At 38.8% G+C, this 17,785-nt stretch overlaps 1 protein-coding gene and 2 long non-coding RNA genes across 3 annotated transcripts in view; 2 read left to right on the top strand and 1 right to left on the bottom strand.

Annotated features, from left to right (window-relative positions):
• Positions 1 to 16,030, top strand: part of LOC148679500 (uncharacterized) — a 186,689-nt gene extending 170,659 nt beyond the window's left edge. The window contains exons 2-3 of the long non-coding RNA XR_015945670.1: positions 14,542 to 15,381; positions 15,627 to 16,030. This is a non-coding gene — a long non-coding RNA (uncharacterized LOC148679500). The remainder of the gene's footprint in view (positions 1 to 14,541; positions 15,382 to 15,626) is intronic.
• On the top strand, positions 572 to 11,763 carry LOC110439067 (duodenase-1-like). Its single transcript, XM_087304239.1, has 5 exons — positions 572 to 1,913; positions 2,028 to 2,172; positions 2,293 to 2,431; positions 11,193 to 11,444; positions 11,526 to 11,763. The coding sequence occupies exons 1-5, from the start codon at positions 1,751 to 1,753 to the stop codon at positions 11,679 to 11,681; spliced, it is 855 nt and encodes a 284-aa protein (XP_087160365.1). The 5' UTR covers positions 572 to 1,750; the 3' UTR covers positions 11,682 to 11,763.
• A 400-nt stretch (positions 16,031 to 16,430) lies between the features above and the next one.
• LOC147831557 (uncharacterized) lies at positions 16,431 to 17,502 on the bottom strand. The gene is made up of 2 exons (XR_015521898.1): positions 17,453 to 17,502; positions 16,431 to 16,756 (listed from the first exon to the last, which is right to left on the bottom strand). It is a non-coding gene; the product is annotated as an uncharacterized LOC147831557 (long non-coding RNA).
• Between the last annotated feature and the right edge of the window lie 283 nt (positions 17,503 to 17,785).

Below are 17,785 nucleotides of genomic sequence, written 5' to 3' on the forward strand. Positions count from 1 at the left end.
TCCTGTATGGGGGTGCATCTGTTATAAAACACTTAAATGACATACTGACATACAACTGCAGATATATTAAACAGTTCACACAAAAATACACAAAGAGAGACTTTCACGTCCACTTTATGCATAATTTGTGAACTATGGTGTAGTTGCAGACACAAACTTGAGGGTGTTTTTGCACAGAGTTTAAAGTAATCAATTAAAAGAACAGGAGAAAGTGCATTACTTTAGTCATTTTAAGCATATTAATTATAAAATCCAAAAATTATAGCATAATATTGAGAACTAATTTTAAGCTCGCAGCCCACCTGCAGGATCGCTGAGGCCCAGCAGTTAAGAATCCCTGGTTTACATTACTGTTTTATAGATTAGTGTTTTTAATGTCAAATTTGAATGAAGGATTAATGTGCAGAGTACAGTACAATGTGCAGAGTACAGTACAAAAAAATTAAAGACAAATAATTGACCTTTGGCAGTAATGATAGAATATTCAAAACACCCCTAAATATGGGCCAGTCTCTTCTCTTTCATAACAATCTAAACACTGTCTGATTGTTTCTTTATTTTCTTTAATAAGGCTTCCTATTCCTATCATTGGTTTTAGATATGCCAAAACTTCATAATACAGCCATAATAAAGCAATTACAAAAGCAGCCTACTACCATCTTTAAAAACCAAGCAAGGCTAAGCTGACAAAAAATGCCATTACTGCAACAGACATCTCACCAGCTGTATCCAAAAGAATACATACAGTACATTACATACAGTAGTAGCATCTTATACAAAACTCTGCTGCTCTACTACAGGACAAAATCAGGAACCATCCTTGTTTACAACTCTCTTCATATGTTCTACATCAGGGGTCCCCAACCTTTTCATTTTGAAGGCAACATACATTTTATTTTCTTTAAAAGTGACTGGGTTGGTCTGTAACAGAAAATTACATGGGCTGGGACTACCTGTTTTGTTGCTCTTTTTTTTCACTCAGAAGCACAGCTGCTCCCACAAAATAAATGTCCAAAGATAAAGAAATCTTGATGATGATACCAATAATGATAACTATAACAATAAATAAATAAATAAATAAATAAATACATGCAGTTCTCTCCATTTTACTGCGCTGATTGTGCTGATAAATATTTAAAAACATGGGTTTTCTGCTAGAAATATATATATTTTTTTGCTGCAACTGTTGTATTATTCAAAAATAAAATCATATTTTTTATTCAAACAAAAATGCAGCACTGAAGTAAAGAAATATTTTTGAACCATTGTTTTATATGCATGTCAATTTAATAAACAAATAAAGTTTCTGCTACAGACATAGAAATGTAAGATTATAATAAATCTAATTCAAAACTGAAAGCTGCATCGCACTCATCAGTAAACTAAATGGAAAATCAATAAGGTATATGCATTTCAAGAGGGCTTCTATCATTATTTATAAGTTTTAGTTTCGTATTGTATTGAGAATGTTCTGTGCACACAAGCTTTAAAATTAGTAAACTTAGTTTAAGATTAAATGTGAGGGTTTTTTGGCTATGGTGTATACAGAGATTATTATTGAGAGTATTTTATGTGTGTTAAGAAACTTCTAACATGAGCGGCTTATATGACACGGCCTTTATAATGAACTGTAATGAATTTAGTGAGAATTTAATTTGGTGTCAGATGGTGTGACTTTCTAAATGACTCATACTGTAATAAGAGCCAATCAAATTAGTTTCATCTATAAAATATAACTCAGGGTGGGACCATGAAAAAATACTGTAAATCTGAATGTCTCCACCCATATTTTCAGTATATATATATATGCAAGTGTTTTGTCATAGAGAGCTCACTGATAGTCTTCATCATGACCATCATCATCATCTCTCTGCTCCTGCTGGTTTCTCTGGTGCCAGACCTGACCTACACTGGTGAGACTGACTATACAGATGATGATTTGGGCATTTGTTAAGAATATTAGTTTTTAAAGTACAGAGTAATTTGACTAACAACTATTTTCATTTACTAACACCTGTTTCTTTCAGCTCATGTGGGTATAGAGGACGGCACTGAAGCAAAACCACACTCCAGACCTTACATGGTTTCTCTTCAGAAAAACAGCAGGCATATCTGTGGTGGATTCCTCATTACTGAACAGTTTGTCTTGACTGCTGCACATTGCTGGAAAAAGTAAGAGTTTTGTTTAATGTGAACTGTGAGCTATGTTGAGTTAAAATCCATTTCGAATGACACATGAGCACAATCATGCAGTGCATCATACAACAGTGATACAATATGCTTGTTCAACAGAGGTGATGTCATCACGGTTGGGGTTGGCGCCCATGATTTGAGTGGAAATGAAATTTACGACACCTTTGAAGTGACATCCTACATCCCACATCCTGAGTATAAACTCAATTCTGATCGGAATGACATCATGCTTTTGAAGGTATCAACCTTAAATCCTTTTATTCTTTGTCATTTGGTGCTTCTGTTTTAAAACAAACAAACAAACAAACAAACAAAAACTACAGAATAATCATAAATTGAGTCGATAATATTTTACAATATGGGTGCAGGCGACGTGGTAGCGCAGTAGGTGGTGCTGTCGCCTCACAGCAAGAAGGCCGCTCTATTCAAGCCTTGGCCGGGTCAGTTGGCATTCATGTGTGGAGTTTGCATGTTCTTCCCATGTTCGCGTGAGTTTCCTCCAGGTGCTCCGGTTTCCCCCTACAAGTCCAAAGACATGCAGTATATGTGAATTGGGTAAGCCAATTTGTCCATAGTGTATGTATGTGTGCAATTGAGTGTTGAGTATGGGTTTCCCAGTGATGGGTTGCGGTTGGAAGGGCACCCGCTGTGTAAAACATATGCTTGATAAGTTGGCGGTTCACTCCGCCGTGGCAACCCCAGATTAATAAAAGAAAAGAAAATTTTTAAAATAAAAAATAAAATAAAATAAAAAATAAAATAAAATAAAATAAAATAAAAAATAAAATTTTTAAAATAAAATTTTATTTTATTAATAAAAAAAATAAAAATAAAAAAAACCCAAAAAATAAAAGGACTACGCCTAAAAGAAAATGAATGAACGATTACTGGTCCACTGATATAGATTAGATAATGTTTAGCTAATGCACAGATAATCAAAAGTTAAGATATAATTCATGAAAACTAAACCATTTATTAATGATTACAGCATGCGCATCAAATGAATACTCTTTATTATTCATATATTAAGTAATCGATAAACTGTTAACTCTAATAGCGTATAGTTTATTTAATAACCAATAGTGTAAATGTGTTAATTACCACAACATATCGACACCATGCAGTTCCTTTTCTAATGATTTGCAACTAAATAATAGCAAATAACTACTTACAGTATACAAACAATTAGTTAACAGTCCTGAGCCAGAACAAGTCATACAGTTATTAAACCTTTGTGAATCATTGTCTAATGATTAACTAAATAAAAGCAGACAACTGGAAGTGGAAGTGCATAACTTTGACTACAGACAGCATTTACATAATTAGTTCATATAATATGTTATTAGGGAACTAATACCTTACAACTCGTTTAACTAACAACTCATGACTCGCTTAACTCATTTAAGCCAAGCTTAAGACCCTCTTGTTCAAATTGGCTTTTAATGCAGAGCACTCACACATATTGTCAACCCAGGCTCTTGTGGAAACGTAGTCCCGCAGGTCTGCTTTTTAGTTGTGTTGTATAACTTGTGTTTACTGGTGTAAAGCACTTTGGTCAACCTTGGTTGTAGTAAGATGCTACATAAATAAAGGCTGATCGAATGAACTAATACCATATTATTGATTAATTAACGTAGGAATCATATAGAATATTAATTTGTTGCTCATACAGTAATAATCAGTTGAACTAATGATCATGTTCTGCCCCTTATATCAAACGCCTTGCTTGATTCGACAGAGAGATAACGTCTTCCAATGACAACAGACTCAAGGCATAAGTTTGAACCTTTTACTGTAGATTATGGAATAACGTAAAACTGCAAAACATACAAAATACAGAATGGTAAGTACTCTGGATCAATAATATGTAAATTAAACAAGCACAATCTGCACTCTATGCACAATAGGTCACTGTTTACGCACTTAGCTGAATCATATATGTAGTCACATATTGCAATTGACCAAAATAAAGAACACAATAAACATCTTGCATGCATAATAACATGCTTATAGCGTAAACATAAACAAATATAACTCAAATTATGATAAAATAATGTCTACATACCGAATGTGCCTTCAGTACAACTTGTATAAGGGAGCAAATGAAACTACAGCCGTTTGCTCTTCCATGCGGCTTCTGAATGCATAGGCTCACATTTATGATGTCATGAAATAAGGACTATAACATAAAATGTAATACCCATGTATAACCAAAAGAGGTCGCTAAATACCAGATTAACACTAACTCAATGTAAAAAGTCTGGATAAGACAGAACACTCCCCGTCTGGTATTCCTTGAATGCCAAACCTTTCTTGAAGTCTTGAGCAGTCTATTAAGAGTTCTCTTGAAGAAGGAGTACGACCTCATTTATTAGTCTGAGGAACAACTTGGGTCCATCTTTTCCAATGATTTTTACTTGGATTTTTCTGACTCGTCCATCTTGACTGGGGTAAGTTTCTGTTATAATTCCCAGCGGCCAGTCATTTCGTTTGGACTGAGAGTCTTTGAGCAGGACTATGCTTCCTTTGGGGATGTTTGTTTGTTGATGTTGCCATTTTCGCCTATACTGTAGTGTTGCAAGGTACTGTTTTCGCCATCTGTCCCAAAAGGTACTTGCAAGATTTTGCACCATACGCCACTGTTTGTATAGGTCAGGCTTTTCACAGTTCTCGGGTGGAACTAAGTCGGTACTGGACTTTTGGGTAAGTAGGGTAGCAGGTGTCAAGATAAAGGGATCCGCTGGATCAGTTGACACTGGTATCAAAGGTCTGTTGTTTATAATGACAGTGACTTCAGCCATAAAGGTAGAGAGTACCTCATGTGTAAGCCTGGAGGATGACGTCTGGAGAAGCATGGAATCCAAGATTTTGCGGGTAAGTCCGATTATCCTCTCCCATGTGCCACCCATGTGCGATGAATGAGGGGGGTTGAATGTCCATGTGCAATTATGGTCTGACAGAAATCGTTCCACTGCCTTTTCATCCACGTTAGATGGTATTTGCAGGTCTTTACAAGCTCCAATGAAATTGGTTCCTCTATCCGAGCGAATCTGTTTTACTGGACCTCGGATTGCCAAAAACCTCCTTAAGGCATTAATGAAGCTGGAAGTAGTTAAGGACTCGATCACTTCTATGTGGATAGCTCTGATGTTTAGACACGTGAACAGCACTGCCCATCTTTTGCTTTCTGCAAACCCACCTCTTGTCCTTCGAGCACATACCGACCAAGGGCCAAACACATCCAGTCCCACATGTGTGAAGGGAGGCTCTGCACTGAGCCGGTCTTTGGGCAGATCTGCCATCTTTTGAGTTTCACAGCCCCTCCTGAGTTTACGACATACAACACAGGTATGGATAAGACTGCTAATGCGTTTTTTGCCTCCTATTATCCAGTAGCCCGCAGATCTTATTGCACCCTCTGTAAAGTGGCGGCCTTGATGATGTGTTCGCTCATGAAAGTGCCGTATCAGGAGTAAGGCTACATGGCTCTTGCCTGGTATGATGAGAGGCCTCTTTTCTTCAGAGCTTAGATCCGCTTTGATCAGGCGACCACCAATTCTCAACAGTCCGCTTTGATCAACAAAGGGGTCTAGTTTTCAAGGAGTACTTGTTTTAGGAAGGGGTTTGTTCTGTTTTAGGCACTGCAACTCATCCGTGTATGTTTCCTGTTGTATTGCACGAATGACAACTTTTGTGCTCTGAATTATTGTATCGGCACTCGGGGGCAGTTTGCAACAGTGCCAACCTTTGCACGCTGGAGTGTGACCTTTTTGATCTGGCTTATAGGAGTGTGCAATGTGAATCAACTTGCCAATAGCTCTGATTAAGCGGTTCCAGACAGAAAAACGTTCAAAACGCCTGGAGAATGAGGTATTTGACAGTGTCATATGCGTGCGAACTTCTACATCTCGATCAGGATCAACAAGTGGAAAGGGTGCTTTAGGTACAGTCTCCGTTTTCAGTTGATGCAAAAATGCAGGTCCACTGAACCAAATCGTGTCTTGCAATTTAGTTGGAGTTATCGGTCGTGTCGCAATGTCCGCAGGGTTGTGATCTGAGCTCACATAATGCCACTGCTCTGGCTTAGTCCTACTCCGAATCCTTTGTACACGGTTGCTTACGTAGACATGAAATCTACGTTTCTCGTTGCAGATATAGCTGAGAACAACTCGACTATCTGTGTAGAGGTTTATCTCGTCAAACCTGATAGCAATTTCTGCAATGATCGTTTCCATCATGTTTACAGACAACACAGCCGCACATAGTTCTAGGCGTGGTATGGAGAGCTCTGGAAGTGGCGCTAATCTTGCTTTGCCTGTGATGAATCCTGCATGGCAATTACCATTCGAATCGACTGTTTTTAGGTAAGCGACAGCGGCGATTATCTTCTCGGAAGCATCTGAAAACACAGAAAGCTCTGTGAACTTGGCACCTGATGGTGATACGAGTCCATAGCTCCTTGGGACTTGTATATGTTGTAACTCTTGCAGAGAGTTTTTCCATGAATCCCACAGCTCCTGACCGCTCGCAGGTAAGGGTGAGTCCCAGTCAGTAGCGTTTGCAGTCAATTCTCTCAGTAATAACTTGCCCTGAACTGTTATAGGGGCCACAAATCCAAGTGGGTCATACAAACTGTTTACCACTGATAACAGTCCACGTCTAGTGTATGGTCTATTGTCACTTTGCACTTGGAAGTTGAAACAGTCTGTCTCCAAATTCCACAGTAAGCCGAGAGTGCGCTGCATAGGAAGTGAATTAACACCTAAATCCAGTTCTTTCAGTGAGTTGGCATAATCCTCAGATGAAAACGCTTGCATGACTTTCTTACTGTTTGAAGCCAATTTGTGTAACTTCAAGTTAGATCCAGCCAGCATGTCTTGTGTCCTTTTTAGCAAGCTTATGGCCATTTCTGGTGAGGGTAAAGACTTCAGTCCGTCATCCATATAAAAGTCTTCCTCTACGAACTGTCTGGCATCTTCACCGAAATCGGTTTCTCCTTCTTGAGCTGCACAGCGAAGACAGTAGATAGCCACTGCCGGAGATGGACTGTTGCCGAACACATGTACCTTCATACTGTATTCGGTGAGCTCGTTTTCTGGGTTATTTTCATGGAACCAAAGAAACCTGAGGTAGTTCCTGTCTGCAGGCCGAACTCTGAAGCAGTGGAACATTTGTTGTATGTCCACCATGAAAGCGACGGGCTCTTTACGAAACCGCATGAGGACTCCGAGGAGACTGTTATTGAGGTCCGGACCTGTCAAGAGGACCTTATTCAGTGATACACCTTTATAGAGAGCACTTGAGTCGAAGACTACTCGCATTTGGGATGGCTTTTTAGGATGGTATACCCCGAAGGAAGGCAAATACCAACACTGTTCATTTGGTCTGACTGATGGAGCTATCTCTGCATGATCATTTTCAAACAGCTTTTCCATAAAGGCTACAAAGTCCCTTTTGATCTCTGGTTTCCTTCTGAAAGATCGCAGAAGTGACTTAAGGCGTTCCACTGCTTGTGGACGGTTGTTCGGCAGAAGTTGTCTTGGCTCTTTGAATGGGAGTGGGGCAACCCATGAATTTTCATCGTCTTTGTAGACTTCTCTGTCCATGATCTGAAGAAATAGCTTGTCCTCGATAGATGGTGCTGTTTTCTCGTCGTCTTTTGTTTTCTGAAATACGTCCCACTCTGTCAGTCTTTGAGTGTTCTCCCTGATCAGAGGCTTGGTGAGAGAGACACTTTGGGATCTTTCTTTTATGTTGTAGTTGTTAGGACATGGCTGAAAGTGTGTCGACTGACCATTGTCTAGAATGTTCGTGTGATAAGCTTGGACGAAAGTAGGTTTATGAACTTTCCCGAGGCACATGTCTCCAATAATTACCCACCCTAAATCTAACTTTTGTGCAAAGGGGGCATTTGGTGGACCATTCACTTGCCTATGGGCTTTGTGGACTCTGATAATGTCTCTGCCTAACAGAAATAGAATGGGGGCATGATGGTTGGGTTCTGGAATGTACCTAGCAAGATGTTTTAAGTGCCTGTGCTTACTAATCACTTCTGGAGTAGGAATTTCTGAGCGGTTGTCTGGGATTTCGTTGCACTCGAGAAGAGCAGGTAAGGATAAGGTCAAGCCTCCATCTAGAGATTCCACTTGAAAGCCTTGAGCTATCCTGCCTTCAGTTTCTATCGTACCTGCGCATGTTTTGAGGGTATAAGCTATGCTGCGTTCTGTAATGCTGAACAGATCAAAGAATTCTGATCTTGCGAGCGATCTGTTGCTTTGATCATCTAGTATGACATATGCTTTAACTGCTTTTTCTGGATGGTTTTTCGGAAAGACATTCACAAGACAGACCTTCGAGCAGGAACGAGGAAGTTGACTGTTTCCACATATTTCCGTACACGCTGAGGAGACCTCTGTTTCCACAGGAATGTCTTCACTCACTTTCTGATTTTCAGCTACGGGTTGTTTTGGATCAGTCGTCCAGGGTGCTGGTCCTGGATGAAGTGCTGCTATGTGGGTACTGCTGCCACATTCTGAACATTTGATGTCCTCGTCACAGTTCTTTGCCATGTGTAAAATGGAACTGCAACATTTGAAGCATATTCCTTGCTGTTTAAGCAATGATTTCCTTTCCTCCATAGGTTTCATCCTTAATCCTCTACATCTGGACAGGGGATGAGGCTTATCATGCAAAAAGCATTGTTTCGCTGGGTTTATCTTATTTTTGAGTTCACTCGCAGCTAATGGACTCCCAGAAGAAACCTGAGTCTTGTGTGTCACAACAGCTCTGGGAAAGACATGTTTGTTTAACTGTTTGTTTGGTCTGTGAGACTCTTCGTGTATGGCTGTAAGGGAGAAACTTGGATCATTGCGCATTTTTGCTTGCTGACATACAAAGTCTACTAGGAACTTAAAGGGTGGAAAGGAAACCCTGTAATCCTCTTTGTATTTAGACCCCACCGTGAGCCACTTCTCTTGTAAGCTGAATGGCAATTTCTGTATTATTGGGTTTACTCCTCGTGGTGTGTCTAGATAGGTAAGACCCATCAGATCGCCATCCTGCATAGCTGCTTGGATCTCCATGAGCAAATCACTTAGCTCACGTAGTCTGCAATTGTCTCTGTTTGATATTTTGGGGAAGTTCTCCAGTCTCCTGAAGAGTGAGCTCTCAACCATTTCTGGTGCGCCATATAATTCGTAAAGTCTTTTCCAAATCATACTGAGCCCTTGTAATGGATAGTTAATGTGGACAGCTCTAATACGTTTTGCATGCTCTGCTGACTCGCGCCCCAGCCATCTTACTAGCAAGTCCATTTCTTCACTTGGTGAAATGTTAAGGTCTTCTGTAGCATTTATGAAGGATGCTCTCCATGCTCTGAAGGTTTCCGGTTGGTCGTTAAACTGCGTAAGGCCAGTAGACACCAAATCACGTCTTGCAATAAACCTGACCACGTCTGAGATTTGACTGTCCGCATACAAATTACTTTGATGAGGTCCAGCGTACAAGGGGGTACCTGACATTGTCTGAGAATAACTCAGTGGCGTCCCTCTATGTCTGCTCCTTTCCTCACTACCTTGAACAGCTGGAGACTGGGCTTCTGGATGATAAACATTGTGAGGTGACTGGGTGAATGCCTTTCGTTGACCAGAAATTGTGAAGCGTACGCTGGTAGACTGTGAAATGGCAGGGTTCTGTATGTTCTCTGCATTACTAGGCTGAGATCTGGGCGGCGTGGCATATGAAGTACACTGCTTTTCCTGTTGCAAATACGATACAGTATTCTGTGGTTGTTGCATTTCTGAAAAAGGTATGCTTTCCTTATCATAAAACGGTCCGTCCGGGACTGGCGCCTCTGCATCCACATCACTCTCCATCTGTTCTGATACATAGGCCTGTGTGCGTTCTGTTGCATCCTCTATAGGCAGCTCTGACAAACTTGATTGCCCTCTGCTTTCTAATTCTGCCGCCGTTTCTAAAGCCTCTGCTTTCGCTTGTATGGCAGCAGCTTTCTTTTCCTGTCTTAAAGTCTCTAATGATGCTTCCAACTGGGCTTGTTGTACTTTTAGTTCACTTTCTTTCTTAGCAAAAGTTATTTCTGCTTTAACCGCTTCAGCCTCTGCTCGTGCCATTGCAGCAGCGGTGATTACAGCTGATGAGCCATGTGAGTGGCGTGACGAGCGTGATGAGCTTGCTGCTCGCTTCTGTGATCCAGCTTTGGAGCTTGGCTTGGACATTGTTGAGAGAATCACCTCATGAGCTGACTTGCTCCCCGCCGTGGAGTCATAAACTAGAAGCTGATTGCTGAAGATATTCGTTTTACTGTTCTGCCCCTTATATCAAACGCCTTGCTTGATTCGACAGAGAGATAACGTCTTCCAATGACAACAGACTCAAGGCATAAGTTTGAACCTTTTACTGTAGATTATGGAATAACGTAAAACTGCAAAACATACAAAATACAGAATGGTAAGTACTCTGAATCAATAATATGTAAATTAAACAAGCACAATCTGCACTCTATGCACAATAGGTCACTGTTTACGCACTTAGCTGAATCATATATGTAGTCACATATTGCAATTGACCAAAATAAAGAACACAATAAACATCTTGCATGCATAATAACATGCTTATAGCGTAAACATAAACAAATATAACTCAAATTATGATAAAATAATGTCTACATACCGAATGTGCCTTCAGTACAACTTGTATAAGGGAGCAAATGAAACTACAGCCGTTTGCTCTTCCATGCGGCTTCTGAATGCATAGGCTCACATTTATGATGTCATGAAATAAGGACTATAACATAAAATGTAATACCCATGTATAACCAAAAGAGGTCGCTAAATACCAGATTAACACTAACTCAATGTAAAAAGTCTGGATAAGACAGAACAGATCATATAAGCTAAGCATAATTTAATGCATATTAGTACACCTCTATTGTAAAGTGTTACCAATAAGTTCACAATAAATAATAATGTTTTGCATTACAGCTAAATAAAAAAGTCAGACTGAGCCACAATGTTGGACTGATGTCACTACCAAAGGATGGAGAAGATGTTAAAGCAGATACTCTCTGTAGTGTTGCTGGTTGGGGAAGACTGTGGTTAAAAGGCCCAAGACCAGATCGTCTAAGAAAGGCAGAGACAGTTATTGTGAATGATGCAGAGTGTGAACGCAGATGGAACAATACTTACAAGGCTTCAAAGATGATCTGTGCTTATGGCCATGGTGGAACCTGCAGTGTACGTATGAAATATGAATCAGACTTTATGTTAATGTTTGAACTAATTCCACCAGTGACGTGTTGATCTGTGTTTTTACAGGGGGATTCTGGAGGTCCTTTGGTTTGTAATAACACTGCTGTTGGTATCACTTCCTTCGGTGACCGTTATCTCTGTAATTCACGTTTGTTTCCTAACGTGTATACTAGGATTTCAGCATATCTCCTATGGATCCACAACATAACTGGAAATGTTTGAAAAAAAGAAATAATCTTGAGATGTTTATTTTTTTCATTCTTCCATAAATCTTTTAATAAAAGTATCAAATGGCAAGCATCAATCAGTTGCATCATCTTCATTGTCACAACCATTTACAATAGTATATGATTACACAATTATGGTGGTCTTTAAAACAACTGGTCAAGCAATTTTTCAAACTAGAGAAAAATAAATAAAATATGAAAAAAACTAGCATTTACATCATCATTAAGTCTTTGCATCATCATACACTTATCTGCTGCTTGTTCAAACTACTTATTTAAAATGAGCTTAATCAACATAATTCTTGAGGGTTTTTTGGGACAACTTAATTGTTTTATATTCAATCTACTGAAATGTGTCAAAACAATTAAGTTAACTTAATTGATTTGTGCTGGGACAACATGAAGGAATTGTGTGGAACATTTTCTAGAGTGTATGTACATATACAGAAGGAAAGTGAGAAAACATAACGGACTAGGAGTTCCAAACTTAACTGTTCCACTACTCTTCACTTAAACTTAAAGATTTCACCTAATACTGAACATTTCCTTATGTACTCACTCTTCACAAACCTGTATAAAAGAAGATACTTTGAAGAAAGCTGGGAACCTGTAATCATTGACTTCCTTGTTGTTTATATGGAAATTTTGTGAAACACTCATGGCTAAAGTCCAGCTAAAATGCTGCATTTTGCAGATAAACTCATTTCATTGCTGAATACTTTCAGGGAAACACGATAAAGGCTTTTCAAGCATTTGGCTTAAATATATATTATATTATCCCAGAAGAATTTTTAACATGAAATCAATACGTTAGCATGTAGCATTAACTTTGATTTTGGACTAAATAAAATATTGTTATTTATTGTATATTACCTAAACTCACCACAAGAGGTCAGCCTGGATTCTTTCATCACTTTTAATGGTGAGCCCCCCTAATGACATCTTGAATTAAGGGTATTGTATAGAGGGGAAAGTTTACCCAAAAATGAAAAGTACCTCATCGTTTACTCTCCCTCATGTGTTTTAAAACCTTTATGTTGTTTTTTCAACTGTTGACCGCAAAAGAAGATGTTTTGAAGAATGCTTGTTGATGGCACCCAGATAATGTCAAATTAATAAACTAAATTTAAAGACGACAGTGGCTCAGTGGTTAGCACTGTCGCCTCACAGCATGAAAGTCACTGGTTTGAGTCCCAGCTGGGCCAGCTGGCATTTTTGTGTGGAGTTTGCATGTTCTCCCAGTGTTTGCGCGGATTTCATTCGGGTGCTAAAGTTTCCCCCATGCGCTTTAGGTGAATTAAATAAACTAAATTGGCCGTAGCGAATGAGTGTGTATGGACATTGATATCAATTTTAATATCAATTTTCTGTTTTACTAATGATCAGCGAACAATAACAATTTATCCTAAATCCATGCACATGTTTCAGATTTTGTTAATCTTGTTGTAGTTGCCACTTTTAACCAGCAAATGTCCTGAGCGTGCTACACTTCTAGCACATCTAAACAGTTAATCTAGACAAAGTTACCCTTTTCTGCTGCAAATTTAGCAATCATTTACCCTTATCTACCCTTTTGCTTTATCTTTAGTAGTTTTTTTGGGGGTGGGGGTCTTAGCTCAGAGCAATTTTTTACCTTTGCCTAATGGTTAAGCCGTCTATCCATCCCTGTACTGTATGTGTTCAGAGATATCTGCAAACTGTTGTCTTTCTATTAGTCAAAATCAGTTTTTGATTGCTTTTTCCCCTCACTGCAAAAAAAATAAAGACTTTTTGTCTTGTTTCTAGTATAAATATCCATAATTGTTAATTGTGAATGTTTTGCTTGTTTTAAGGAAGAACCATGGGGACATATTTCTTAAAACAAGACAATAGTTTGTTTGTCCTGAAAAAGCTTCTTCATTTAATATTTTTGTATATTTTAATATTTAAGTAAGAAATGCAATCTAATCTAAACCTAACAACCTATCAGACATCACTGTAAGCTTTCTGTAAAGCTATTTTGTTCACACTTTACAATACGTTTTCATTAATGTTAGTTAACATATTTACTAACGTAAAGCATTAATGAAAACTACTTGTACAGCATTTATTAATCATGGTTCAACATTTACTAATGAATTATTAAAATTAAAATGCATGCTAGTTGACTTCAGTTAAAGGGGATCTATTTTACATCTTTTTCAAGATTTAATATAAGTCTTTTGTGTCTCTGTAAAGTTTCAGCTCAAAACACCATTCAGATTATTTATTAGACCTTTCAAAACAGTGGAATCAACAGAACCAAAACGCACAGTAACGCAAAGCAGAAAAAAAAAATTCTAGAAGATTCCAATAAATGGTTAGAGGCCAGACTGATTTAATACAGGTAGCAAGGCTACTATACCTCTAACTATATGGTACATACAATGCAAAAATAGGCAATAGCTCTTGTCATAAGCATACAGTACACATCAGCTAAAGCCCCTTTAGGTTCTGTCAATGTAATTTGCAGATGATCCCTAAAACTGCGTGCGCGAATATCAAACCTAAAGCCAGTTTACTGAGCTAGGAGATGATTGGTTGGTAACGCTTTCTTTTACAACCCGCAAAGTACCGCGTAAGTACAGTGAAATTACAGTGCACTTTTCTGTACGTACTGTGTAAGTATAATGAACGTATGTGTAGGTATAAGGGAACAAACCGTAATGCTTGGGTAAAAAGGGGGTAACAACCAGATGTTCATCACGAAAATCACCGCGTAAGTACAGTGAAATAACCGTGTACTTTTCTGTACCTATAGTGTAAGTATAAATAACGTTTACGTAAGTATAAGGGAACAAACTGTAATGCTCGGGTAATAAGGGGATAACAACCAGATATTTAGCATAAAATGTACCGCGTAAGTACAGTGAAATAAGGTTGTACTTTTCTTTAAATTGCAAAAGAACAAACCATAATGTTTGCGTAAAAGGGGAGTAACAATAAGATATCCATCACGCAAAGAAGTATATTAAGTTTACGATGTACATTTCTTCAAGTATTGTATACATATAAAGAATTATGCAAGGATGGTGACAACCTATTGCTATCTGCAAATGTACTGTATATGCACCTGCGTGAGTACATTAGTACTCTTATTCAGTGCTTGGGTTTTATATGGGGTGTTTAATGAATAAAAGGTTTACAACCTGTGAAATTATGAACCCTTATTGTATACTGTATGTATTTTAAATCTGCAATTCAATATAAAATATATTTCCATACACTACTTACCTTATGTTTACTCGTCGATCTCACCAAAGCCATCAATGTCTCCATAACTCACTATCAACAAATAACTTTGCATGACATAGGCCTACCGTCAGGGTTCAATGCAGATTAAAACAGGCTCGCATCTTTACTGCTGTTGCACAGGGGGGCTAACTGTTGCATTTCAGTAAATGTATAGCTGATGCTTTATAGAAAAATCTAGTAATTTGGTCTTCAATCAATAAAAACCGCTGCTGTAGTTTACTCTGTACTTAGTGTTCAAGTATACACTAGTATGTTAAAGTTCAGCTTCTTCCCTCTTTGTTCCCTGTAGTTAAAGGGTAAATACAGTATTTGTTACCTCCTTGTTCCCTGTACTTACAGGGTAAATACCACATTTGAGGGTTGTAAATTAAAGTGAAGCTTTGTTCCTCTCTTGTTACCTCCTTGTTCCCTGTACTTACAGGGTAAATACCACATTTGAGGGTTGTAAATTAAAGTGAAGCTTTGTTCCTCTCTTGTTACCTCCTTGTTACCTGTACTTACAGGGTAAATACCACATTTGAGGGTTGTAAATTAAAGTGAAGCTTTGTTCCTCTCTTGTTACCTCCTTGTTCCCTGTACTTACAGGGTAAATACCACATTTGAGGGTTGTAAATTAAAGTGAAGCTTTGTTCCTCTCTTGTTACCTCCTTGTTACCTGTACTTACAGGGTAAATACCACATTTGAGGGTTGTAAATTAAAGTGAAGCTTTGTTCCTCTCTTGTTACCTCCTTGTTCCCTGTACTTACAGGGTAAATACCACATTTGAGGGTTGTAAATTAAAGTGAAGCTTTGTTCCTCTCTTGTTACCTCCTTGTTTCCTGTACTTACAGGGTAAATACCACATTTGAGGGTTGTAAATTAAAGTGAAGCTTTGTTCCTCTCTTGTTACCTGTAGTTAAAGGGTAAATACAACATTTGTTCCCCCCTTGTTCCCTTTAGTTTACAATGTAAAATCTTAAAGGCAGTGAAATAAATATACAAACACACAATATATTTCTTCTTTACTTTGTAACCTTTATTTTAATAAATAAGCATTTTAAAAGACTTCATATTAATCAAACATTGTCTTGTCTATCATTGCCTATACTCATTCATTTTCTCTTCGGCTTTGTCCTTTTGTTAATCTGGGGTCGCCACAGTGGAATAAACCACCATCTTATCCAGCATACGTTTTACGCAGTGGATGCCCTTCCAGCTGCAACCCATCTCTGGGAAACATCCATACACACTCACTCACACGCATTCACTACGGACAATTTAGTCTACCCAATTCACCTGTACCGCATGTCTTTGGACTGTGAGGGAAACCGGAGCACCCGGAGGAAACCCACGCGAACGCAGGGAGAACTCCATGCAGAAACCTTCTTGATGTGAGGAAACAGCACTACCTACTGTGCCACCGTGTTGCCACCCAGCTGCAACCCATCACTGGGAAACATCCATACATACTCATTCACACACATACACTACGGACAATTTTACCTTACCCAATGTCACCACATATTTTTGGACTTGTGGGAGCACCCGGAGGAAACCCACGCTAACATGGGGAGAACATGCAAACTCCACACAGAAATGCCAACTGACCCAGCCGAGGCTCGAACCAGCGACCTTCTTGCTGTGAGGCGATTGTGCTACCCACTGCGCCTGCCTATACTCAAACAGCAAAATAACACATTATTTCCTTCCCCCTTTTTTTCTGGCATCTCTTGCTTGGCTTCCTCTTCTGCTCTTCTCAGCTTCCACTGAGGACTCTGATGGTGAGTGGCTGATGAAATCCCATGGGTCTTGCTGCTCTGCATTTATATAAAATATATAAACAGACAGAAAGGCTTTTAGTAAGCTATAGACATGTTTATTTTCCTGTTTAATGTGTGTGTAGTGGTTGTCCAACAATTTCACACACTAAACATTTACAGATACCATACAGACACTATACATTACTATCAAACAAAAGTACTATCATCAGATCATATGGGAGATTGTGATAATTTATAGTGATAATAATTAAAGTGCAGAGGGGAAAAGGCTTAAATAGTAGGCTACTGTGCTAAAGTCCTAGGCAAACGTTAATAGTAATTGGGTGGGGGGGGGGATAGTGATATATCAAACTGGCATGCTACAGAAAATATCAATTTACATTTCCAAACATTAATTTTGTCATTAACTTTGCTGTAATTAACGTATACAGGGAGAAAATCGTCTGCACAGTCAGTATGACAACAGCCACAGAGATCTGACCTGCTCATCATCCAGTCTTTCTGGAATGACACGAAGAAACTAAATCCATAGGAACTTTGGCAACATCTCTAAGATGTGCAAAGTAAACGACAGTAAACATTGGTAAATATTCGCTGCTGGCCGTTTAGATTCGGCCATGAACTAACGTTAATGTTACGCTAAAAATAAATGAAACAAAATAAATATAATCTGGTTAATGCACAATTTCTAATCGTAACAATAGCCTTATGTACTGACAACGATTTACTCACATGTGTTACATGGTGACAAGACGGAGCAATTCCAAACGTCCCAAAAGTCTGAGCAAAACCTCGTGGCGTGCTGCTGCAGTTTGATTCGGATCTTTAGAGGCTTCTTGATTCACAACTCGTTTGAATCAACGAATCAGTAGGCGCGTACCTGAAGTGATACAATATCGCGAGATGGATTCAAATGCACAGGGAGCTGTCTGTTGTTCTCGCGATGTTTTGATGTCACACTGATCGGTTTGTTGAAGACGAATCGATTCAACTCTCCGTCCTCCATTCCCAGAATTTCCTTTTCACGGCAGTACAAGGACGGCAGCGCGAGGTAAATAAAATGAG

Source organism: Danio rerio, chromosome 22, assembly GCF_052040795.2.
Source record: "Danio rerio strain M-AB ecotype USA chromosome 22, GRCz13ab, whole genome shotgun sequence".
NCBI classification, from domain to species: domain Eukaryota; kingdom Metazoa; phylum Chordata; class Actinopteri; order Cypriniformes; family Danionidae; genus Danio; species Danio rerio.